Source organism: Mytilus trossulus, chromosome 7 (assembly GCF_036588685.1).
Source record: "Mytilus trossulus isolate FHL-02 chromosome 7, PNRI_Mtr1.1.1.hap1, whole genome shotgun sequence".
Taxonomy (NCBI): Eukaryota; Metazoa; Mollusca; class Bivalvia; order Mytilida; family Mytilidae; genus Mytilus; species Mytilus trossulus.
Window position 1 is genome coordinate 20918166 of NC_086379.1, and position 27669 is coordinate 20945834.

General features: G+C 30.8%; 1 protein-coding gene and 1 long non-coding RNA gene across 4 annotated transcripts in view; both read right to left on the reverse strand.

Annotated features, from left to right (window-relative positions):
• LOC134724773 (ankyrin repeat and fibronectin type-III domain-containing protein 1-like) overlaps positions 1-27669 on the reverse strand; it is a 196959-nt gene that overhangs the window by 125897 nt on the left and 43393 nt on the right. For all 3 annotated transcript variants that reach the window (XM_063588013.1, XM_063588012.1, XM_063588011.1), the window contains exon 2: positions 9037-9189. In XM_063588013.1, coding sequence (XP_063444083.1) covers positions 9037-9161 — 125 coding nt within the window. In that variant the 5' untranslated portion in view covers positions 9162-9189. The remainder of the gene's footprint in view (positions 1-9036; positions 9190-27669) is intronic.
• LOC134726889 (uncharacterized) lies at positions 45-1931 on the reverse strand. Its single transcript, XR_010108666.1, has 2 exons — positions 1083-1931; positions 45-462 (listed from the first exon to the last, which is right to left on the reverse strand). It is a non-coding gene; the product is annotated as an uncharacterized LOC134726889 (long non-coding RNA).

The following is a 27669-nucleotide window of genomic DNA, read 5'->3' on the forward strand; positions in this document are numbered from 1 at the left end:
TCATTCACTAGTATGCATTTTTTGGCAAAATACAAGTTCTTAAATGACACAATATATATTTATTGATAAAAAAATTAAATTTAGTATACAACTCTTTAACAGGTATAAAAAAAAAGCACAGCTTTGTCATAACTTGTGAAATCTGTGCTGAAAACATAGACATTGATGGTATTTGAGTAATTCCATATGTGAAGCTCAACATTAGCTCGTCAGTTGGTGGTGGACAGTTATAGTTCCTTTCTGCAGGCTAGGACGAATGATTTATCAGGAAAACCAATTTCACAAATCAAAACTTTCCTCTAGATTTCTCCTACAATATTCATCCAGTTTAGTTCTTTTGTTTTAATTGGACACCGTCCTGATTTTTAATTTTGCAAACCATTCAGTCTCTTGCTTGCAAATGGAGCATGAAAATAGGATGGGTATGGCAGTAGACAAGTCTCTTTAAAGTGGGTTTGTGCCCTGAAAAAAAGTTTTATAACTTAAGTTTTTTTGAAACTTGTGCAACACACATACCTAAATAACTATAACATAGAAGAGAGCATCATTCGTGTCAATGTTTTGTTCCTGTTTACATTGTCATTGATATTTTTTCAGAAAGCCTGAGGCATAACTCGTGAATTCCTGTCATTACATCCTAAATTAACATAATTACTGCTAGAATAATTATCAGTATGATATACGTACACTATCATTTTACAGCCCAAGTCTTCAGTATATATAATTGTTGTTCAGTCGTTCAAAAATATTTAAACATCAACAAATGAACTTTAATAAGGACAAGAAAACACTAGAAAAGATACGTACATTCAATCCGTGTTAAAGAGTATTTGAAAGAGAAATATATCTGGTTAAACGATGTATAAAGGAGGAAAAATTGTAGACATTGCATTACGATGCTTTCTACCTAATAGCACGTGGATATGTTTACATATTTAGACTTGACCCAGTGTGACCCGTACCTTGTAGGCCACCGTCGTCATTTAAACACTCGGTTACAGTCGTGTAAGACAGTAAAAAGCTTAAGCCTGTACTATTTGCGTGAAGTAAATGTTTTGTTCTGTACATTTAAATTGTTTTACCTGATAGCAAGGACGTATATCTATCCGTTTCCTTCTCAATTCACTTTGTCAAATCCTTCGAGCTTCTTCAAAACATACGTATTACTGCGCCGGAAGTGAGAAAAATATGAGAAATCCTCGTAAAATAATGCTATTTTCAATTTTGTGGAATCCATTTTGTTATATTTATTATACAAAGATAAAAAAAAAGTTACGATTAATCATGAATTTGCATATCATTATACGGAACGTTTATGGACTATTTTTTTAGCTGTAAATCGGCCATTTTGGCGGGAAATCATGTACACATACACACGTATATTGGCTGGTACCCGATCGTAATGTTACACATCACACATATCAAATAGCTAATACCCGGAACGTAGTACCGGGAATCATGATAATACGTAGACAACATACATAACTAGAAACGCTTTTACGGTTTCTCGTTCATAAACCGAATTCCGCTTTGAATTATAGAAGATACAATATTAATCATGTCCAGTCGACTTTTCATTGTTATATCAACGTCTGAACTAATTAAAGAATCTTTAGATGTCAGATAACACTCGAAATTGACCCGACCTCTTTCCACACGGAATACACATAATGATAGTTTGTAGTCAGGTTGACTGCTTATAATGCAAAATACACACTAATAACAAGTTCTATAAAACGAACAATAAACACTGATCGTTTCTTTAGTCCCCAATGTAAATGAAAGAAACAAAAACCATATTATACCATAAAAAGAAGAGGAGAAATTCGAACATTTCCGGATCTATTTCTGGCCAAAAGACCCCCTGCAAAGATTGCGTATGAAAAGATGAACCTCATGACTTAAAAGTCAGGCCTTAAAGCACTGCCTTTAAAAACAGTTGAAATTTTGTTATTTGCTTACTCCTAATTTTGTCTTCAGTAATTTATTGTTTTCTTGTGATATGAATACAAAAATATTTTTTTTAAATTTAATTTGGTACAAATATTTAGCAAATTTAGACAAAAAAAAGTAAATCTTGTGTTTAATTATAATCAGAAATAACAAGAGGCTCTAAAGAGCCTAAATCGCTCACCTTGATTTGGCATTTATCTTTCATTTAAGAGAGTTAAAGTGTCGATTTTCATCGTAGTTTGTTATTTTGGTTTAATGTTTATAAATAAAATGTTTGAAAGTGCAGTTTTTGGAACTTGTTCAGTAGTTTTAAAGGAACATTTTTTTTAAGTTAGAAAACATGATAAACAAATTGTGAAAAACTGTCCTTAAATACAATAACTCTTTTAGGGGTCAATTGACCATTTTGGTCATACAAACTTATTTGTAGATCTTACTTTGCTGAAAATATTTGCTGTTTACATTTTATCTTTATCATTAATACTATTCAAGTCAATAACCAATAACTGCAAAATATCCTTAAAATTACCAATTTAGTGGCAGCAACCCAACAATGGGTTATTAGATTCACCTGAAAATTCCAGGGCTGATAGAACATTACCTCATTAACACCATTAACCTATTCAGACTAGCTCTAACTGCTTTGGTTTTTGAGATATAAGCCAAAAACTGCATTTTACCCCTATGTTCTATTTTAAGCCATGGCGACCATGTTTTTTTAAGAAACAGAAAATAAAACACAAACTTTATGTTTGAAATAGTTTACACCAGACAGACGACATCGACGACAGACCCCAAGTGATGACTAAAGCTCATAGTTCCTTTGGAACGTGAGCTAAAAATGTGTTTTAACAAAATTATACCAAATAGAAAATGTGACAATTCCTATTACATAATTACTAAAAGTCTTAAAATTTGATAAGATTTACTCTTAAATATGCTTTTTGAAAAACAATATATGTGGTATTATTTGAAATATTGTGAAAAATTATGAATGAAGAATACTATATGTATGTCCATGCACTATATTTTACTTTAAAAGTTCTCTGATACAACTTAAAAGGACATTAAATATAAACATCTTCTATATCTGGTACATAACATTGCATGACTACCTTAATTAATTTTAAAAGCAAAAGTACACAGAACACTTCTGAGTCGATTCATCACTAAAAGCTATTTTTTCTTTTACTGATATAAATAATTGGTCTGTGTTACAAAACAATGAGATTGTCTTAAACTAAGTATAGGACAATAAAGAACATCTTCTCATAGAGTAGTGATTTACTGGGGCAATAATAAGCTAACGGTGTTATAGTTAATAATTATGATATTACATTTTCCATTATGAACATATTTACCTCCCAGAAGTGAAAGTACAGTAGTATAGGGAATTGACCCCTTACACTTTGTTCTCAACCTATCAGGAACATGGGAGATCTAAACTTGAGCTTTGTCCTTAAGGCTGTTTTAATCAAATTTGGGAATAATTCCTATTTGTTTATTCATATGTTTTTAAATTTCCTTAACTCTGAATTTTAAAATTTTAAAATGCAATTTCATTTTAACATTTATGGTAACAGAGAGGTGAGAGTACCAAACTCACAACTCGAAAACAAACTGACAAAGTCATGGCCAAAATTGTTTTAAAAAAACAACCAAACCTGGGAAAACAGTATAAATGAAACCCAAAATAGAAAACTAAACACTGAGGAACATATTCTAACCAAAAACTGTAGTAATTGAAGGTGCAATGTTCCATATAATTTATATTAATAAGGGGTTCGTTCATTCCTGTAAAATCATTTGATTTGCACTGTTAATTAATTTTGACCAACACCTTGCTGATATGAAAATTTATATTAATTTCATTAAAATCCTACAAGAAATGTAGATCTGAGAGTGCTTATAATACAGCTTTCTATCTATTTTACATTATAAAGGGATATAATTAGAATTGGATGGACGGAGAACGAACATATAAATGGTACAAACATCTAAAGAATTACAGATCTGATATACAGACTCCATCCAGACACAAACACAGCCATATACTGTAATAACATCTCATAACAAAAACAAATGAAACAATATCAATCTACCAAATGAATTATATATTTTTTCAATTATAAATACATTTTTATCATCAACTATCAATCACCAATTTCAATAATAAATTTTTGTAATCGCTTATAATTGAAAAATTAGTGAATATTAACATCCCCAAACTTGCCACTTCATCAGGCACTCTCTATAGTCTTATAAATATTTAATAAAGTGCGCCTTAACTTTGATTGCTTTATGTTTTATTGGCCATTCAAACATCAAAAATTGATAGAACAATTGTTGGGAGTCTTTTAATTATACACGAAGAACAAAAAGAGCTGATTTACTTCCTGGTTAGGTTAAAAACAAAGGAAATTAAATACTAAAAATAACTTATAAACTTCTTGGTTAATTTTTGGATTTTCCAAGTATGATAGTCTAAACCAGTATTAAAAATTTTGTATTTTAAAAGTCAAAATTTAATTTTGTACAAAAAAAAGAAATAACTTATATAGGAAAACAATAAAGAATCAAACTAAAATAATTGAAGGTCATGCAATTTAAAATTCTTTCAGCCAATCTGGTAACCACTGTGAGTTAGTTGTTGAGATCTCCTTTCTTATTAACTGAGCAAGTATCAAAATTGGTAATGGAAACATGTAATGTGTCAAAGATTGATTGATTGATTGTTGGTTGCTTTACGCCGCATTAGCACAAAAAGGCTATATCGCGGGGAGAGCTAAAAACAACAAAGACACAACATCCAAGCCAAAGAGCAGAAAACTGCGAAAGTCCACCAATTGGTCTTCAAAGCAGTGAGAAAATCCCGCCTGCATATCCCCATAATTTTTTTTTTTTTTACTTTTAAATAAAATATGTTTTCTCTAAATTAATAAAAGCAGAAATAACCTTGATATTTGTTAGTAATAAATATTGTGACCAGTTTTATGTTATAAATTTTTTTTCTACAAATCGTCGGACCACAGCTGTTCTTTGTCCTTAAAATTTCCAATAAAGCCATGATATAAAGAAATCAAGACAAAAAAAGAAAGAAAAAATCTGTTTATATTTTGAAGTTTTTCCATTGATGAAGTTTTTCCGTTTACAAAGTATCCAGTGTAAGCAGGGCCCTTTTCCCCAATATCAAAAATTGTTTAAATTACCAGTTTAAATAATGTTAGCTTATTAAATATAATAATATTTTTCTGATAATTCTCACAAGCAATAAAAATTTGTAAGGGTTCCGCGGAACCCAGTGTCTCGCCTATTTTTGCTGTAAATCGCAGGCTCAACAACAATGAGGAAAAAAATCAATAAAAATATTCCTCTTGTTACTATTTTATGATTGTAAGAAAATCTAAGTCCATTTATAAGTAAATTACAGAAAAAACTGAGTAATTTTTTTACAAACTTTACTTCTGGATACAACCTTATGATCATAAACAAGCTTCTGTCCAAGTTTGGTACAAACCCAGGATAGTTGGAGAAAGTTATTAAAATTCTAAAAACTTTAACCACAGAGTGAATGTTTTGTTTCCCTGCAGAAAAAACTAAGTCCATTTATAGTAAAATACAGAAAAAATGGAATTTTATTTTTACAAAATTTACTTCTGGATACTATCTTATGATCATAAATAAGCTTCTGTCCAAGTTTGGTACAAACCCAGGATAGTTGGAGAAAGTTATTAAAATTCTAAAAACTTTAACCACAGATTGAATGTTTTGTTTCCCCGCAGAAAAAACTAAGTCCATTTATAGTAAAATACGGAAAAAATGGAATTTTATTTTTACAAAATTTACTTCTGGATACAATCTTATGATCATAAACAAGCTTCTGTCAAAGTTTGGTAGAAATCCAGTATAGTTTAAGAAAGTTATTAAAATTTCAAAAACTTTAACCACAGAGTGAATATTTGTTGACGCCGCCGACGACGCCGACGGAATGTAGGATCGCTTAGTCTCGCTTTTTCGACTAAAGTTGAAGGCTCGACAAAAATTCTACCATCTATCTGTGTGGGGTACAAATTTTTCTTGATGATGACAAAAGTAATGCATGAAGTTTCAAAGTTGAAAAAATTAATGAGAGCTTTTAATTATAATACATAAATGATGAGGTTTAAAATTAATAAACCCCTTTGAAAAATGAAATTCATTTTTGTCGAGCCTTCGACTTTAGTCGAAAAAGCGAGACTAAGCGATCCTACATTCCGTCTGCGTCGGCGGCGTCGTTGGCGGCGTCCACAAATATTCACTCTGTGGTTAAAGTTTTTTAAATTTTAATAACTTTCTTAAATTATATTGGATTTCTACCAAACTTAGATAGAAGCTTGTTTATGATCACAAAATAGTATCCAGAAGTAAAATTTGTAAAAATAAAATTCCATTTTTTCCGTATTTTACTTATAATCAGACTTAGTTTTTTCTGCGGGGAAACATAACATTCACTCTGTGGTTAAAGTTTTTAGAATTTTAATAACTTTCTTAAACTATACTGGAATTCTACCAAACTTGGACAGAAGCTTGTTTATGATCATAAGATAGTATCCAGAAGTAAATTTTGTAAAAAAAAAATATCATTTTTTCCATATTTTACTTATAAATGGACTTAGTTTTTTCTGCAGGGAAACATAACATTCACTCTGTGGTTAAAGTTTTAAGAATTTTAATAACTTTCTTAAACTACCTCGGTTTGTACCAAAATTGAACAGAAGCTTGTTTATAATCATAAGATAGTATCCAGAATTGAATTTTGTAAAAAAATAAATCTAATTTCTGTATTTAACTTTTAAATGGACTTAGTTTTTCTGCGGGGAAACATTACATTCACTCTGTTGTTAAAGTTTTTAAAATTTTAATAACTTTCTTAAACTATCCTGGGTTTGTACCAAACTTGGACAGAAGCTTATTTATTATCATAAGATAGTATCAAGAAGTAAATTTTGTAAAAAGATAACTTGATTTGTTCTGTAATTTACTTTTAAATGGACTTAGATTTCCTTCCAGTTAACATTACATATAGTTTGCAGTTAAAAGTTTTCAAAACATTTATTAGGTTCATTAACTATCCTAGATTTTACCAAACTTGGACAGAAGCTTATTTGCAATCATAATTAAGATAGTATCAAGAAGAATATTTTATTGACTTTTTTTCCTCATTTTTGTTGAGCCTGCGATTCACAGCAAAAATAGGCGAGACACTGGGTTCCGCGGAACCCTTACAAATTTTTTATATCTATAAACTGATCAGCAAGTGTAGCTAGCATAATATTAAAACTTTGATCTCAAATTTAATTGATAAGCTTAATCAAAATGCTAGGCCAAAAATAACAGCTAAATTAAGATGATTTTTATTTACCAGTAAAGGAAAAAATCTGAGAGTATTGAAGAGGAAACTTTTTATTAATTTATCATTTTAACAACTTGGCTTCTGATCAGAGTTCTAGTACAGCCTTTAACAGGATGCAAAAAAACTCTCAAGTCACTGCAAGTTTTGACATAGAAACTAAACTAGAGGCTCCAAAGAGCCTGTGTCGCTCACCTTGGTCTATGTGAATATTAAACAAAGGACGTATTTGAATTCATGACAAAATTGTGTTTTGGTGATGGTGATGTGTTTGTACATCTTACTTTACTGAACATTCTTGCTGCTTACAAACATTCTATCTATATTGAACTTGGCCTAAGAGTTTCAGTCGAAAATGTTAATTAAAATTTACAAATTTTATGAAAATTGTTAAAAATTGACTTTAAAGGGCAATAACTCCTTATGGGGTCAATTGACCATTTAGGTCATGTTGACTTATTTTTAAGTCTTACTTTGCTGTACATTGTTGCTCTTTACAGTTTATCTTTATCTATAATAATATTCAAGATAATAACAAAAAACGGCGAAATTTCCTTAAAATGACTAATTCAGGGGCATCAACCAAACAGCGGTTTGTCCGATCCATCTGAAAATTTCATGGCAGATAGATCTTGACCTGAAAAACAATTTTACTCCCTGTTAGATTTGCTCTAAATGCTTTGGTTTTTGAGTTATAAGCCAAAAACTGCATTTGACCCCTATGTTCTATTTTTAGCCATGAGGGCCATCTTGATTGGTTGGCCGAGTCACGCCACACATTTTTTAAACTAGATACCCCAATGATGATTGCGGCCAAGTTTGTTTAAATTTGGCCTGGTAGTTTCAGAGAAGATTTTTGTAAAAGATTACTAAGATTTATGAAAAATGGTTAAAAATTGACTATAAAGGGCAATAACTCCTAAAGGGGTCAACTGACCACTTTGATTATGTTGACTTATTTGTAGATCTTACTTTGCTGAACATTATTGTTGTTAAAGGTTTATCTCTATCTATAATAATATTTAAGATAATAACCAAAAACAGCAAAATTTCCCTAAAATTACCAATTCAGGGGCAGCAACCCAACAACAGGTTGTCTGATTCATCTGAAAATTTCAGGGCAGATAGATCTTGACCTGATGAACATTTTTACCCCATGTCAGATTTGCTCTAAATGCTTTGGTTTTTGAGTTATAAGCCAAAAACTGCATTTTACCCCTATGTTCTATTTTTAGCTGTGGCGGCCATCTTGGTTGGTTGGCGGGGTCACGCCACACAATTTTCAAACTAGATACCCCAATGGTGATTATGGCCAAGTTTGGATTAATTTGGCCCAGCAGTTTCAGAGGAGAAGATTTTTGTAAAAGTTAACGACGACGGACGCAGGACGCCGGACGACGGACGACGCCGGACGCCGGACGCCAAGTGATGAGAAAAGCTCACTTGGCCCTTCGGGCCAGGTGAGCTTAAAAAATTAGAAGACCATATGGCATAAACATTGTTATCAAAAGCCATGAAAATATTTGATTTTGATTTTGAAATCAACAGACAATTAATGAATATTATGCCTTGAAGACACTAAAAAATCAATTTTGGTTAATACAAAGAAACAATGTCATGGTTTTTTTTAGAATTAGACAAAAGCAACTAAAAGTATTTATTCAAGTTTCTGTGAAATGGTTTTGTAAACAAACCTGTTATTTTCTGGTAGATCACTATTTATATCATAGATTTCTGGTTGTTTGTTTACATTACGTCTGTACTGATGTGGCGCCATCTGATAGCCGCTCCTTGCCACGTCAGAGACCCTGGACATCATTCAGCCATTCATCTTGAGGTTTCACAGCCTACAATAAAGTTCAAAGATACAAAATTATAATATCTGCAAAGAAGAACATGTAACCATAGGACACCATTCCCAGCTCTTGCTATCACATTTCCATATTATGAAAACCACAAAATCTTAGTATTTTATTATCTCTAGAAAGGCATATGAAATGTATTTTTGAAACATTCACATCACATTGAACATGTGAACTAGCCAAGTATAAATTGATGTGACAACAACTTCATAGATTTCAACAAATAGAAAACCCATACTGTATAGTTATATATATAAAAGGCCATGACATGACAAAATGTGAATAAATTCAAGAAAACCCTTGTAAAAGCCAAAAATATGACAAAATAATAAATAATAAACAAATATGACAGACAGCAACCATGTCAGCTAATGTTAAAGCATGGATCTATTGATGTATCGCATCTGGGGATCAAAGTCATAGTGTCATACAAAACTAATGTCACAATATAAACAAGTGCACAAAATTATGTAGGGAATCTTGGCACAAAACATTTATAAGTAGGAAAAAAGTATTGCTACAAGAAATAGCTCTTTGTTACTTTGTTTAATAATGTATCCAAAACAAGCTAATGAATGTGATGTAACATGAGAACACATGTCACAATTTTTTCTTCTTCAATAATTTACAAAATAACAAAAATTGTTTAGAACAATACCCATTCTGTTTTCCCAAAATATATCATGATTTCTTCATTTTTACCACAACATAAGGTTGCCATTCTTACAGTTATTTAATATACTCTGAACTAATGTTTCAAATCTTTCCATTCATGTCGCCCAATCTAGACTGATCCATGTCCATTAATAAATTGTAATAAATGGATATTGAAAGTAAATCTGTATTTTCAATATCGTAGAACATTTAGACTGGGTGTTATCGGAGAAAACTAATACACCGATTAGATCTCAATAAACATGGGTATCAATCAAAATCTTGTTACGGAGATTATATCAAAACATTGATAACATTTCTAAAGAAATTTCATTGTTACATAATGTCATTTGCAATTTGAGGTACAAATGAATGTTTTGTGACGATTTAATAAATCTACCAGAAGTAAGCCAAATCACTTCTATGTGGTTCTCATTTCTATTCAGTGCAAATGTTGTTTTTTTTTAATATTAAAGTATTATGACATTATGCTTCCATTATTTGATATAATATTAAGGTATTTATTAACTCACATTATAAAAATATTATTAAAATTTGGATCTGATTTTGCTTCCCAACTTTTGTATTTGTGCCCCACTTAAGATCGAGGCTGTAGAAAAAACCTGTATCAGGGTTGCCAAATTATAACTTGGAGGTATTTTAGATGAAAATGTTAAACCACAATAAGAAGAAAAGTTGTATTATACACATCAATATTTCATTACTCAGTTGCAGAGCAGAATTAATTTATTGAATTGTGTCAAGCTATTCTTAGATTAACTCACTGATATAAACAGAAATTACTCAAGTAAATAATTTGATCAGAAACATGAAATTTCACTCAAATAAAAAAAAATAGGTCCAATAGAAAAGAGAATTGACAAGAAGTGTGACACATACAACATGAATGATGAAAACAATGGATATGCCAGTCTCTCTGTGTCACTAAATCTTTTTCACGGTCACCCAAAACAAATATACAACAGAAACATCTAAATCTAGGTTTGCAGAAATTGAATTTCTCTCAATTTAAAACCAGTAATTACTCAGTGTTACATACCATATATGTTGATGTATCATCCATATGCAGACAAAACAATTACACCATCATTATTTGTAAGATATCATATTTCACAATTACATGTTATTATAAAGTGGTCTGAAAAAAGGCGCAATTATTTCAAAAAATAAAAAAACGGATGACATACATAAACCACAAATTACATACATAATTAATTGTTTTCTCACTACTGAACCTGAAAAGATTGAATGAGGTCACTGTGGCTACACATAAATAATGGAGATTTGGCTGAACTTTCGAAACATTTATTATCTTGAGAATTGTGACACGGGACAGTGAGGTTAATACAGACATTTGCATCCTAAAGCCCCAAGAAACACCTGTCATAGTGATACGAACCATATTTATATTCATAGAGCAAATATGATCAGATATAATCTCCTAGATAAGTGACCACTAGTCATGTTTTGTGTGTGACTTAATTGTGATAGAAAGATGTATTTCATTTCAAATATAACTAAAGGCTCTCAAGAGGCTGTGTCGCTAACTTGACTGTACTTCGGTTTTTGAAATCATATAAAAAAAGATAAAAAAATCATAACAGATACTTAAATAATGATTGAGGCAACATTTGTATGTATTTCTTGTAGGGTCGTATGTTTAACTAATACCCCTGCTGGTGGCCATCTTGGATGATGGAATGGTTCCAAAATAACAACAGTTACACTTGGTCAGCACCTTATAAAACCATTTATGCTATGTTTGCTTTCATTAAATTCATTGGTTCTCTATGAGAAACATGTGTATGCATTTCCCTTAGGGTCCTATGTTAAACTGAGTCCCCCACTGGTGGTCATCTTGGATGATGGATTGGCTACAAAGTAACAACACTTGGTCAGCATCTCATAAGGAACATTCATGCTATGTTTGGTTTCATTCTATTAAATTGTTCTTGAAAAGAAGACTTAGTATGTGTTTCCCTAAGGGTCCTATGTTAAACTTAGATTTTTTAAGTCACATAATTAAAGTGTCAGTCTCAGCATGGAAGTAATATTGAAAGAAATAATATCCTCGTCACTTCAAAGGTTTCATCTGCGTTACCGCCCATCTTTCGATAACTCGTTAATTGGTTCAATATCTGGCATGGAAGTTGATTCTCCGCATGTGATCAATCAAACCACTGACACTTATCGGTCATTTTCGTGTTCACAGAGAATTACGAACAGACAAGTTTGTGTCATATATACGTGCGAAGTAACCCGAATAGTCCTTTCGTTACATTCTGTTGATGTACGCTGCCGAATAGAGTCATTCGTTCAATTTTTATTTTAGTCCCTTTTTCATATTTTTTGTTAGTTTGATCTTATTAGTTTAAACTGAAAGCTATCACATACGAAATTGGAAAACAAGGCTGGGTCATTTTCCATTTTAATATTTACAAACAGTTAAAAAAAACATTTCCGTAAGTTAAGAAGATGATTGTACAAAAAATACGTTTGGACCCCCTTTATTAAATACGAAAAATGTAAGTCTTTTGTGTATTTGTCAATTTAAATATTCACAATTCTAAACCGTTCTATCCTTCAATTTAAGTTTTTGTTTTTACTGTATACATATGCTAATTTGTGTAAAAGTTATTGCTTTGTTTAATTTTTTGCTGTTTCTTGTTATATTAATACAAGCATTCCACAATAAACATTTTTTTTAAATATATATTTACGAAAATATTATCCCCATTTTAGTTGTCCAGTTTCAATAATGTAATCAATGACATTTATGACATATACATAAATTTAGAATACTTGAAAGTAAATTTCCTTTTTTCCAATCTCGATAAACTTTGCACATTTCAACAGTAAAAAAAATATGTCTACATTTGCCTACATTATTTTGTTAAACATCATGTGAAACCTGATCGATTCATCTGTATTTAACTGTTTAAATCGGGATCCGCTTTTAACCGGAAAAGACTTTTGAAACAGTTTAAAACAAACGGTAAAAACCAAAAATATTCTAAATCAAATACAATTTTCCATGCTAAACTGCTGTAGTTTGAACAATTTTCATCCGTTTTTCAAGTTTTTTTTACATCATACGACTTCTTTCTGAAGGTAGATGTTCTATATGATACAGCGCCACCTTCTTATTAATAAACCTCGGATTTCACACAGGTACTTTATAATTACCGGACTCGATAAAATCACGTGACTGATAAGAAATGCCAGATGCCATTTTACAACCGCGGTATCACAGATCATCATAGTAACCAAAGGAGTCTTACCGCTGAGACTATAATTGGATAAAATCATATGACTTTAGTACAGGGCTCTGCAGGCCGTTAATACATGCTAATTAATCGATGTTGTTCCTTTTAAATATTACTTCCATGGTCTCAGACTGCTCTAGAAAGTTCACACGAAATATTAGACAAACTAGCATGAAGGACAACCACATGTTAATAAATCAATTAATTAAAACAACTTGTCATTTTCAATAAATGATGTGGTTTATCCTCTCTATGATACCTACATCTCAATGTATGTAAACATATTATTGTTAGTATGTTGTTGTCTATTTTACAATGTCAGTGACTTCTAAGACATGTTAATGATTTTTATCTAAAAAGAACTTCAAGGATAGATGCTATAGCAATGAACTGCCATACTTAATAAGTATATAGCAACTGGTCTTTAACTTCATCTGTAACAGAGGAACATTTTTGAAAACATAGAAAATATTGTTTTACCCCTCCACCCTTTCCAATTTTAATATATCAATGAAATAATATACAGTCCAATTTGTACTTGCATATCAGGGATAGTTTTGTAACTTAATGGTGAAATCTTAGCTGCAGGGCCACAATTTACGTTTTAAAAGTCAAAAGAAAAGCTTGATGTGATGCATTCCAGAAATGATATCAAAAGACAGAGGATGTCAAAGTATTATGTGGAAGAATTTACTTACAATGTTTTAATTATATTGCTTTTGATTTTAAAATTCCGCATTGTCAGCAGATAAACATAACCATTAAGCTTGTTAAAAAAAGAAGCAACAAAATATACACAACTAAATATAATAATTCCTTTTATGAGATTCACCAAAACTTCAATACAATAAGAAAATATATCAAATTAGGATTTCCTTTATATGGTTAATGGAAATATAGTAATAAAACCATCATACTAGGCTTAGGTCATGTTTTGGAGGAAGCAGCATTTTGTCAGTTGTTTTTAACCTAAAGATCAGAAAGTTCACGTCTTAAATAAACCAGCTGGTCTTAAACAATACATCTTATAATAAGTCAAGCAACCAATAGATTAAAAATATGAAATACATGTTATTAATTGAATTTTCTCGCATTCAAATTCATCACACATTTTTATTTGGAATTTTTTATAACACAATACATCTTGGAATGTATGTTGTACTTTTAATTGTCAAAAAATGTAATAAAATGATATAAATGTCCAATTTATGATGTTTTAATTGTTGTCATCTTGTCATACAACATTATTCAATCTGTCGTCTGCTGACAAGTTGACCAAGTCCATAATCACGCCAGGTTACAAGTTTTACATTGTGATCATTAGGAAGACATTTATGGTATTATTAAATGTACTTTTGGGACAAGTTAAATAATTACATAAACAAGTTGGCTCTAACACGTTTATAGTCACTATCAGTTTTTTTTTTCTCTTCATTTGTATAAAAGGAGAATTATAATTGCTAACGAGACAAATAGCGACACAAGTACAAATGATGTGGTTGGAAGCAAGAACAGTTCAATGTACAACCTTCAACATCGAATAAAACCATTAGTATTGAGAATGACAATGGGGAATGTGCCAAAAAGACAACAACCCAACCAAAGAGCAGAAAACATCAGTCCACCAATGGATCGTCAATACTGTATAGAAAGATGAGGAGATGTGGTACAATTGCCAATGAGACAACTCTATTTCTCAGAGACCATATGACATGCAAGGAAGTAACTAAAGGTCCCTGAACAGACTTTTAAAAAATAGCAAAACCCACAATGCATAGTCAGTTTATAAAAAGCTAGCAAATATGACAAAATGTGAAACAGTTCAAATGAGAGAACAAGAAGAATTAGTGCAAGGGACACACATGCCACCTGCAAGAGTCAATGTTCTAATTCAAACCTACTGCCCTATTGTTTTCTTTGAAAATTAATGATTGTTGAGTGTGCAAAACTGCAAGATTTAGGTTATACATATAATGTGGCATAACAAGAACAGTGAAAGTGAAGACACCCCACTTTGAATTTGATTTGTGTTTGGTGGTTTTAAGCATTTCTGTACAAGCTTTATAACATCTGGTTGTGGCAAAGAAAAGTTCTGAAACTGCAAATTTTCCAATTTTTCCAATCAGAAAAAGGACAGTTCCCTAGATGGCAAAAGTGATGTCATCCATGTTAGAACTTAATCTGTGTTTGGTGATAATTTAAGCATTGCTTACAAGTTACATAATAATTAGTCTAATATTTTCAAACAATTGTAAAATGTAATGCCCCTCCCCCATGGCAAAAGAAAAACAAGTGTGGCATTGCATTAAACATCCTTGTCATTAAGACTAAAGTTGTCTAAAAACAATCTACAAAGAACAGTGTCCTTACCTAAAGTATTGGTCTAAATCATTCAGTGTGTCCTAACCTTAAGTATTGGTCTAATTCATTCAGTCTTGAAACAAGCTATGAATGAAGGACGGACTGACATTTGATCAACAATAAATGGATAGCATAATTATGTTTCTTATAGGCTTCTGTTCTTTTATTATTTTCAAAAAAAACTTAGTCTAATAAAACACTTTGTCATAAAAGTATGCATGTCAAGTTTAAATATAAAAAAAATGCATGTCAAACTTAATTAAACAACAACTTCTGACGTTTACCTTGTTTAAGGTGAGGTTTTACATAATATTCTGTTTAATTATAAAACACAGATAACTAATTAGCACTCTCAGGAAGAAAGAACATGATTTAGATCTAAGAAACCTTATTAAATATGAGTTTTAGTGCCTCAATTATATAAACAACAGAAACCTGGTTATGTTTCCCTGCAGATTATTTCCTGTTGTATTAGGAAAAGGAATGAAAAAAATTCATGTTTTGGATATAATAAAATATTCATTGACAAAAAAAGGATAAATCAGTCAAAGATATTTACAGGGAGGGGCTATTTAAATGATAACTGCCACTGCCACTGCCTCTCCAACCCAACCCCATCAAATGGGTTAAATTCTGGATATGAGGTATGTATATCAAGACAGAATCTAAGATAACAAGGAAAACACATGACATCTCCATGCTTTTACCCCATGTTCAAAGTAGTTATGTATATTTTTGTGCAACTGGAAAATGTCAACTCTAACAAATATAACCAGCAATATTCTGCAATCATTTAATCATTGTAACTGAGATAATTTATTACTTTTTTTCTTCATAATACTGCAATTATTTGTATTGACCTTAAATTATTTAACAGTTATTACATGGGTAACATTTCAATGTAAAGGAAGATTTAAAATGAACCTTAATTATAACCCTCATTATTGATCAACATAATATTATCAAGATTTAACACACAGATATTTCTAAAATGAGTATAACTATAATTTAAAGGAAAGAAAATTTTAATCATAATTTCGTTTTGTGTGTATAAATTTGAAGGTCAATTTATGTTTTCAATGCATAATATTACATAGAAGAGTTATATAGGTTTCCCCCAAGTTGAAGGTCATGTACTCAGTTACTTGTGGCCTTTAACATGAAAGGTATCTTGGGTTTCAAACACAGGAAATAACAGAATATTTGTATTTTAACAGTTATTAAATTCCGCGAGGTGAACCAACGCCTGTGAAATCGTTTTGGTAGAGTCCCTGAAGTGGATACCTTGGTATGCCGGGTTGTCAAATCATGCAAATGAATGCAATCCTTAAATAATAATTAAAATTGACAACAACACTTCAAAAGATCTGCAATTTTATTATCTATGTCTACATGTTTCGCCTGCAAGGCTTCATCAGGACAATTTTTATACAGAAATTGAGCCCCTGAAGTACTCAAAGTGGTGCATGGAATTTGACGTCGTCATGGTGAGAGAGACAATGAAAAGTGAAAGTAGCAGTACAGAGTTATAAATAGATAAGATAAATATAGAAAATTAAAGTTTGTATACAATGTAACTTGAGTTCGTTTTACTATTATATGATACATGAAATTGTTCTAAAGGCTTGGCATCTAATAGGACGAACTTCCCATGGTTCCTACCACTTCGCAAGGCTTCTCTTCCAAGGTTTTTGTACTTACTTCTAACAAATTTAAATAAAATTGAGAATCGAAATGGGGAATGAAGCAAATAGGCAACAACCCCACCAAAGAGCAGAAAACAGCAGTCTACATGTACTTGATAACTTTTTAAGACTTAATTATTATAATAAAATGCTTCAATGGACTCTCAAGTATTTTATAATTAATTACAAACATTACTATAAATTGAGATTTTCTTACTATCACTGTCCTATTGTGGTACAAGTCTAGGGAGGGATTTATAAGAGAATTATCCTGTTTACAAATCTCTTTACAATGCCGCCACTGTATGGTAATGATCAAAGTGGAGAGTAAAAGAAAACACCAAAAATAGCTTCTGAATCTATTAAATACTCTTCTGTAAAACATTTTATGTAACTGTTTGCTTGATTATTCTTAACCCTTATAAATCCATCTCTTTAAAGATACATTATATAAAAGATTTTTGCGGTAAATTTAATCCAATAACCCGTATCGCATCATTACTTCTTCCACGACAAAATAATGTCGTAACCTGTTATATCATTAGATTGATATTATACATTTATTACAACATATCAAAACCTAATCAAACAGCATACAAATAACTTACTTTAAAGATATTAAGCTGAGCGTACCTTGACCCACCACCCCACCATACACAGATATTTGGGTAAATTTGTTACTGAAGGGCTTACGTCTTCAACGTAGTATCGACAGCTATTCAAACGGTACTTGCATGGTAAATATTTTCTTAAGTGATTTAGAGTGACTTGACAACAATGGAATTCACCATTTAATAACTTTCTGATATGTAAAATATGGGTATTTGAGAACCAGAATTGGACGAGAAGAACTTTGTATATCTTAGACAAATAAAATACTCATGTCTAAGATTTCATATCCCATTCAACAAACATTGAGATTTCGAATAGAAGTCATTTGAAATGGCAGAAAAGGATTTTTCAATTGAATATCTATATCTCACAAGTTAGAAAAAAAACTGTTTCAACATGAATGTCCATGGACTTGAGGAATTCATCTAACAGAGTCACATATCATGGTTTTTTTTTATAAATGAAACTCTGAATGCATTGAATAATCTGTACATATCTACACCTTAAATACATGTACAGGTCAACCTACCCTTGTATACTAAATTAAGAAGGGGATGACTTGCTCAACATTCAAAAGCTGACATTATGATTTTACAATAAAAAGTCAACTTGAGGTTTAATAATTAATTGTCATGCATTCTGTTATTAGGTTTCTGAGTTTTGCCTAATAGAATCTCTAAGGATCACAGAAAATCAGATAAAAAACACACTGAACTTAATTCCCTTGTTCCTAGATAAAAAGATTATAACAGAACAATTACCATAAAATCAAAGAGCATTATCTACTAATATTTTAACATTACCATAGATATCTACTCTCAATATAACAGACATGGAAAAACTGGGAAATTGAGAAACGTCGATATAAAAAAATGTGAACTTGTAACATCTTTGTGTTTACATGGTTCAAGCTTGTTGACAAATAACTTTCTAAGGATATATGACAGAGATCAAAGATTTCTACATCTCACTCAAACATATTCTATAAACAAAGAAATGCTTTTCGTATGACATCTTTAATGTGTGCCTTATATTTAAACAAAAAATCTGTTCCTCACATATGAATAACAGTTGTCGTCCAAATTTCAAATTATGATCATTTTGCATTTACCTCATCAACTGGAAAATCAAATCGAAACAAAAAGAAAATAAAACTTTTGACCTCTATTCTGTACTGAATTTTTCTTTGTGATTGCTTTTATAACTGAAAATAAACCAATGGACTTGAACAAATTCCCTTGTCAGGAGCGCTATAACAAACAAAAATATTTCTGAAGTAAAACACCTTGAATATCTTGTTTGTTTTTAATGTAGATTAATTTCTTATCCTTAAGAGAGAATTTCAGTAGTGACTCACAAGTTACATTAATGATAATGTAGATATTCCTGTTTATATCAAAATGAACAATAACAATAAATGTGGCTTTTGTCTAAGCAGGTGTATGTATGACATCATTTTATAAACATACAAAAACATTGTTGCTTTTCTTTAATTATTAACCTTATGAGACTGGCATGCAGGCCCGTAGCCCGGAATTTCATAGGGAGGGTTATTTGTTCTCACAAACTCCACCTTAACAATTACAATTCGAACAGAATGTTGACTTAACAGTGTATTTGTTTTCAATGGGTGTTTATCAGAATCCCTCAAACCCCCCTGGCTAAGGGTATAGGCATGGGATTTTTTGTAAGTGTAATTAAATAAAAAAGATTTTTAGACCAGCTGAGCATAGTTGGACAAGGTTGGTTTCGGGAACCAAAATTACAGTTCAACTTAACCTAATGCAACCATAGCACCAGCACAAGTACTTATCCTTATAACAGTATTCCTGTCATTATAACAATTACCATGAATTGATTTTCTCAACTCCGATAAAAACATCTTAGTTATTTCTTTTCAAATCGTTTACCTTTTATATTGAAAACATAATCATTACATAACTTTTGAAATTTGAACCGATAGCTGGAAGATACAGGTGTCATGGTGTACATGAAAGAATACAGATGCTTTCATTGATTCATCCTTCTGAATAAAGTTTTAATATAAACAGCAAACAATAGCTAATTAGCTGTTCGTAACAACAATTATGAGCAAAAAATGGTCTTATTTTTCAACTATAACAAGATTGAAACATTCTACAATTTTAAAAGGAATGCATAAAATTTTTAAATTGGTTCTGCACTAGAAATTTGTTGGTTGTGCTCAGATTTTGGCATACTTGCTTATTCATTTCTGTAACATGATTAAACATAACGATATTATTCTATTTAAAACATTTGATCAAGCAAACTTCCTCTTTGAATTAGTTATAAACCAGAAATATGTATGTTAATACTTGATCAAAATTAGCAATGAATACAACACAATACTTTCATGCAATCTTTAGACTAAGAGAAGTGTCATACATGTAGGAAATATTAAGACTATACTGTTTAATATTAATTTTCATGGATTGAGGAAATAATGTATTTTCATAAATATTTCATTGCCTGCATGGTCGTTCAAAAGTCAGCTAACAAGCCTATATAAAATATCCACTTAATTTTACATTTTCATTCATCATGTTTTAACCCTGAAAAGATAGAAGTTTGGTATCCCACAAATAGTAATGAATCCACAGTAATTCAAACGCCATTAAGTTATATTACAAGTTAAAGAGAGATGCCTTCAATTCTTATATACCATACGAGTGAGAGGTTTAGCTAGCTATAAAACCAGGTTAAATCCACCATTTTCTATATAGGAAAATGCCTGTACCAAATCAGGAATATGACAGATGTTATCCATTTATTTGATGTGTTTGAGCTTTATTTTTGTGAATTTACTTTTCGCATCAGTGTCTAGATATATGTATGACAGAAAATCAATTGATAAACTCAGGTCCAGATTAAAAATTTCAAATAAAATTCTGATTAAAGTCATGTTTGACAGGAGGTATTATTATAGCACCATACACAGGTTTCAAACTTTAACCACATATACCATATAATCATTAAATAAAATCTATTCAAAATTTTAATTTGAACTGAAGAAAAATTATGAAATTTGAAACTTTTTTTAAAAAGTCTGACCTACGTTTACAAACTGAACTTCAGATCGAATAACTAACAATTTGTCAATTTTTAGTATTAGTATGAATAGATGAATTTAATTGATGGTTTAATAGATATGAAAATCTTCTTTAAAATTTAAATGATTTTATTTAAAATAAATTGCATAACAAGATAAATAATTGTGGTTTCCTGACCTTTTTAAGCTTTTATTAAAATTTACATAAAACATGAGCAAAAAAAAATTTCAATTTACATTTGAGAGTTGTACAAGTTAAATTTGCTGAGAAAAAAAGACGGTATATATTCAAAGATTCTACAAGTGGCATTCTTAGTTTAGTTTAAACATATTTATTTATAGTGGATTGGGAAACAAGTTGTAACAACTTATATCAACCCCTTTCCATTTTGGGGGTGCAAGAGCTGCCTTGTAGCGGCATTAGCCTGCTCTTTTATTGAAATCTTCAAGGGTGACTTTTACATGCAAGAAATAATTAGCTCTCTCTTAACACGGGTCAGCCATTTAATACCCCTTCCGATTTACTATCCTCGTTCCTATAGACCTTACTCGCAAATGATGTCAAGATTGGCATTCTGGTGTACTTTGGGAAAAAACGCTAAGAAAATTTGAAAAACAATAATGAATGTGCTATTTATATCTATACAAAGACATAGATGAATATATAAGACATTCCACCTGTTTGTTCTTATAATAAAGGCAAATGACCTGAGAAATAGCAATTACTGTCAACTCTTAACATATTTATAACCTTATGCTGCATATGTACCTTTATACAGTCAATAATATAAATAAACAAGAGGAGGACATTGTAGGATATCATAGGCATTAATATCTATACATATCTTACTGTTTTACATTGTCTTATCCGGGCCTTTTATAGCTGACTATGGGGTATGGGCTTTGCTCATTGTTGAAGGTCATATGGTGACCTATAGTTGTTAATGTCTGTGTCATTTTGGTCTTTTGTGGATAGTTGTTTCATTGGCAATCATACCACATCTTCTTTTTTACATATCATTCATATGTTTTGATAGAATTAAAATGAGAATGGAAATTTGGAATATGTCAGAGAAAACAACCCTACCAAAGAGCAGATAACAGCTGAAAGCCATCAACAGGTCTTCAATATGTTCAGATTAGAATTCAACCATTGAACAGCTGATAAATTTATAATTTACAATGCTTTGTCCCTAAATCAAAGGGTTGGTACAATTCTATAAATTGTTGTTTGGAATCAACCAAACAAATTCTTTTCTTATTTCCGAGAACATGATTATTTATTATTCTTGACAAGTCTCCTGGCTTGCAGCATTGTTATCTGGAGACAAAGACAACCTTGTTTTATCTCAAATTATTTTGGACAGGCAGTTAAAATACTGATTTGATGACAAAATTACAACATGGACTATATGGTTTTTACTGCATCTCAAACCCAAAATCCTGATTGTATAAAAAAAAAAAGCCCCAAAATGGTTTTGTAAACATTTTCAAACTTTTGTTGGCTCCAAATTTTGAACATTTCCAATGGAAAAAAGTTGTTAGTGATGTACCATAAATACAGGGTTTTATGGTAAAAGATCCCCAAGCTCATCTGTAATCTAAGCATAAGTGTTTCTCGTTTTTTGTTTAACATAAAGATTTGACCGTTGGTTTTTCTGTTTGAATGGTTTTACACTAGTAAATTTTTGGGCCCTTTATAGCTTGCCGTTAGGTGTGTGCCAAGGCTCTGAGTTTAAGGCCGTACTTAGACTTATAATGGTTAACTTTTACAAATTGTGACTTGGATGGAGAGTTGTCTCATTGGCACTCATACCACATCTTCTTAATATATATCTATGTACAGACAAATGCAATTATAATTTGTAAATAACCCAAACTTTGGGAACTCATAAAATAGTCAAAAGATTCACTAGAATATAAAGATTAGTAAACATATTGAAGACCTCAGAATTAAGTTTAATACTTGTACCAAGCTGTAATCATTACACTACTCATAAATAATTAGATATTCATTTGAACATATTTTAGGTTTTGAATTTACATCTGAAATAATTTTAATTATACTTTAGCCAAGGTGAAATTTACTCGCTTACATCAATATCTAACAAAACTTTTAAAATATTTTTTACAACATAAATTTATTAAGTTGGAAATGATTAAAGGTTATTTTTATTATTTCTTTTGTATACCTATAATGGAATATCATAATGTTACGACTGCAGTCACAATAAAATTAAAAGTCTATTTCTAAATGTGAGATCACATTTTTCAGTAATTTGTTTCTAATTAAAACGCTGAAAAAACAGAAAATTACTTTATATCTGTTCAGAGCCATTTCTAAATCATTTAGTGCACATTTAGATTTATAAACCTTTAAATGGGTGGCAAAAAATGAATGTTTAATTATTATTTATTATGTAAAAGTGATTCTCATGCTGTATTAAAAGATATATTGTTAAAGTTTTAAATAATTATCTTATTTAAAGTTAGCCTTCAATGATTGTAATATAATATACATGTAGGATTTGAAGTGTTGGAGTTAAAATATAAGCCTTCATAAAAAGTTCTTACATTTTATCATACATAAGGGATTCATTCATATGAATTCGTATTTTAAAAGCATAAAACTTAGAAGATGAGGTATTATTGCCAATGACACAACTATCCACCAAAGTTCAAATGAAGTGCTAAGCTATATAGGCAACTATATAGGCTTCAACACTGTCAACAACCCATATTGTATAGTCAGCTATAAAAAAAAACCTGACATGAAAAAATTAAACAATAGACCACTTTCGAGTTCATCCGTCACCGGAAAAAACTTGTCAATTATACGCGCCTTTATGACGTCATTTACCAGATAGAGGGGGTCGCCTGTATCTCTGCACTATTTACGTTCATCAAGCGTCTTAGTGATCGTCATTGTGCAGGATAAACTAGAAATAATGGTTGTATTGTAAGTAGTCAATGACAATTCCCTAATGACAGCAATGCTAATTTTCAATTTTAAGAATTCAATTTGCCGAATAATTTGTACAATATAGAATTATAGTTTTCCAACCACTCACTCAACATTGGAACAGAAGTGATGACGCCCCTAAACGCAGAAATGACGTTCACTATAACCAGAGTTTTTGACGGAAATGCATCGAACTCGAAAGTTGTCTATTCTGAATAAAACACTAAAGGCCTGATTAATAACTAAACAATGAAAGAAAAAGAAAGTAACAGACATGAAACAAAAACAAAGGATTGTATTAGGAATTTCAATTCATCTAAAGTACATGTACAAAAAAAATGTAATATCTTTATGTCAACAAAAGACCAATTACAAGGGCTGTTAAAGTTCCAAGACTCACTACCATGATGCAGGGTTTGAACTAGCGATCTCAGTATTGAAAGTATTGACAGGCTAGTGATACAGTAATCCAACTACAGTGGATTCATTTATTTTCGTGGATTGCTGAAAACCCTCACTTTCAGGGATTCATGGTTTTGCCAAAGTCTTAATACAAACCAATGGAAAATTATCAATTTGATGACCATTTATATTCGTGGTTAACCTGAAACCCTGGATTCAACAAAATTGGTACTCATGAAAATTAATGAATCCACAGTATTTAATCCACACAGCCACAGATGCCTTATAATTGTTTGAGGTGAACAACCATCTGTATTTCTATTATTCTGTTAATTCTTGGACAAATCTATAGTTCATGTCCTTTAAAGTCAAAGAAGTCATTGGTTCTAATGTCTCTGATCTGCTACACAACATGAATCTAAGATTGGACTTATTTCATCATTATTTTTAACAAAGCGATTCAGGTAAAAAAAAGTTCATTGAAAGCTGTTAAAAATAGCATGAAATATCACTCTTTTGTGCTTTAGATGAGTCAGTATTGTAGCATTAGATATTTTTTGCTAAATATTGTTGTGACTTCAAATAGCCATTCCTCAAATAGCCGTTATTAATTAACAAAGCTGAAAGCACTTTTGAGCTATTATTAGTAACAGAATGATAGGAGTCTGAACATTAATAGATGAGTAGTAATATAACACAGATATGTGTCTTTAATGCTCTGAGCTTTAATGTTGCCTCATTGTCTATATTTATATTACTGATATTAAGTTGTAAGCAAGTATTTTTAATTTTTTTTGCTCAACTGGGTCATTAAGCTTTCAAATGCCATTGCAATGATTTAAACAGTGTAATCTTGTATACTCTGTATTTGATGGATACTAATTAAATGTTCACCTTTGGATACTTTTAAAAGTAAAAATGTACCAGATTAGAAATCCTCTAATCTCAAAAGTTAAAATTCATCATACATGGCTTTTAATAAAATTGAGAATGGAAATAGGGAATGTGTCAACCCGAACATAGAAAAAACAACAGCAGAAGGTCACCAACAGGTCTTCAATGTAGCAAGAAATTCTCACACCCAGAGGCATCCTTCAGCTGGCCCCTAAACAAATATATACTAGCATACAACTCAAAATATTTGTTGTAAAACATGATCGTTTACATTTACACAGACAAATCTATCACATTCATTTTCTCTGAAGTTCATTGCTAACACCATGGTCCACATTAGAATCATTACAGATAGGGAGGACAGGGATGTCCCTCAATCCCACATCCTTCTCCTCTCCAAGGATAAGTCAAAAACAATTTCCCAGAATATCCTTTCAATGATCATCCCTTTTTCGGCCCCTCCAATTCTGCTTTGCACCCTCCTCCTTCCCATGTTGCCTTACCCCTGTCCAACCCTGTTAGTAGTCATGTTATATTTTCCTTAAAACAATCCCCTAGAAATCAACTGGCAAATGTGTCATTTATTATTCATTCCTGCCATTGTTGTTACTGTGCATATTGTTTGCATGACAATCAGGGCAAATCTTTTTAACTTATTGATCCTCAATACATGTGATGTATCAATATGCCTTTGATCTCACAATAATTAGTTTTCAAAACAGATTCATTTGAGGCATTGATATTTTGCTTGAAGAAAAATACTGAATTTTGCTTTTTTAGATATTCAAGTAGAGAACCTGAAACATTTATATTAAGTCCTTGAAAAGTTTTTGATTTTTAAGTAATCTCTTAACTTTAATATTGAAAATTCAAAAACTAAATTTTGAAGACCATAGATTGCTTGGTCAGTCAATTGCATTTTTACTGGCCTTTAAAGTCAATAACTTAGTGTAATCTTTAAAATAATTGAAGTGTTCAGAAGATTAGGTACTTACTTGGTCAAAACAGGAACTGTCCGCCCTAACTTTGTGATTCCATGTTATCACAATCTGACTGAGTACTTGGTACTATCAAGTACAAAGAGCCTTATACATTTATCAAAACGTAAATATTTAAACTTTACAATAAGAAATACATGATATTCTTGATTAAACTTTGCTTTTCTGTTAGTTTCCCACAAAATTTCTTATAAAAATCCATTTTATTGATTTAAAATTGGTTTTAAATTCTTTTTTCATTGACACATAAAACATTTATGACATCTTCGTCAAAATACAAAGACGACCTATCTCAAATTTCAATCACCTGGTATCGAATTAATTGACAAATATATTGACTTGTTCATCAAAATTTTGAGAACGATTTATCAAAACTGATATATAACTCAAATAGAACGGAGATCAATGGTTAAAATAACAATTTTATTTCATTTACAGAAAATATCTTTATATTTTCTTGAACATATATTGACATTGGTAGTTTTAATTATGAGTTCCAAACATGGACTCTACTTATGAATTTTTGGGTTTAATTATTGTTAAAATTTGTAATGTTGTTGACATATTAGTTTTTATAACAACCTTAAAAAGATTAATTATAATTGTTGTAATTAAGATATGGTAATTTTCTGAAGATCAACACAGACCCAGAAAAATTATTAAAGATGATATTTCAATAGGGTTATCAAATTATGTACAGTCCAAATACTTCTGGTAATTCCTGATATTCTTTTTTATGTCTGATCGATAAAATGGGGCGACAGAAGTTTTTAATATGTATAACAAATAATTCAGGAAGAATAAAGAAGATAATAGCATAGAGAGAGAAATAGCATAAACAAGAATGTGACCATAGTACATAGATGCCCAACTCTCACCATCATTTTCTATGTTCAGGGGATCTTGGAATTAGGGTAAAAACTCTTATCTTCTGGCATTTGATTAAAATTAAAAGAAGATTTTGACATCAAATCTATGTCACTAACTTTAAGAAATGACAACAGAATTTAGAAAAGGATTGGGACTTAGTAAATCAACATTAGGAGTAAATACCTAAATCGTACAGTAACTTATTTAAAGTTTCCTTCAAACATCCTATTCAACATTTAATAAAAAAAAAAAAACTTTAAAGACTCATGAGCAGTCAAAATAAAAGGGACCCTTAGGTGGAGCACAAAAAATACTGAATAATATATCTAACTAATAAACCGTCCAATTTCCAAAATAATATAAAATGAATTACTCTTCAAATAGGTGTGAATCAAAGAATTTAGTACTCTAAACTAATAAACAGCCATTTTCAATCTTCAAATCACAACTTTATTGAACTTTCTCCAACTGTGATAGAAATAATGTTTAAATACACTAACAGTAAATCAGAATTGTAACGTCCATTTAAACTTATTTAAATGTTGGACAGTTAACAAGGTGACAAAGTAAAGCAGATGATATATAATTACACTCAACAACAATGTCAACATAGTGTCCATTTCATGTTCATTTCACATTTACATAAAATGTATTTGGTGTTCATAATCCA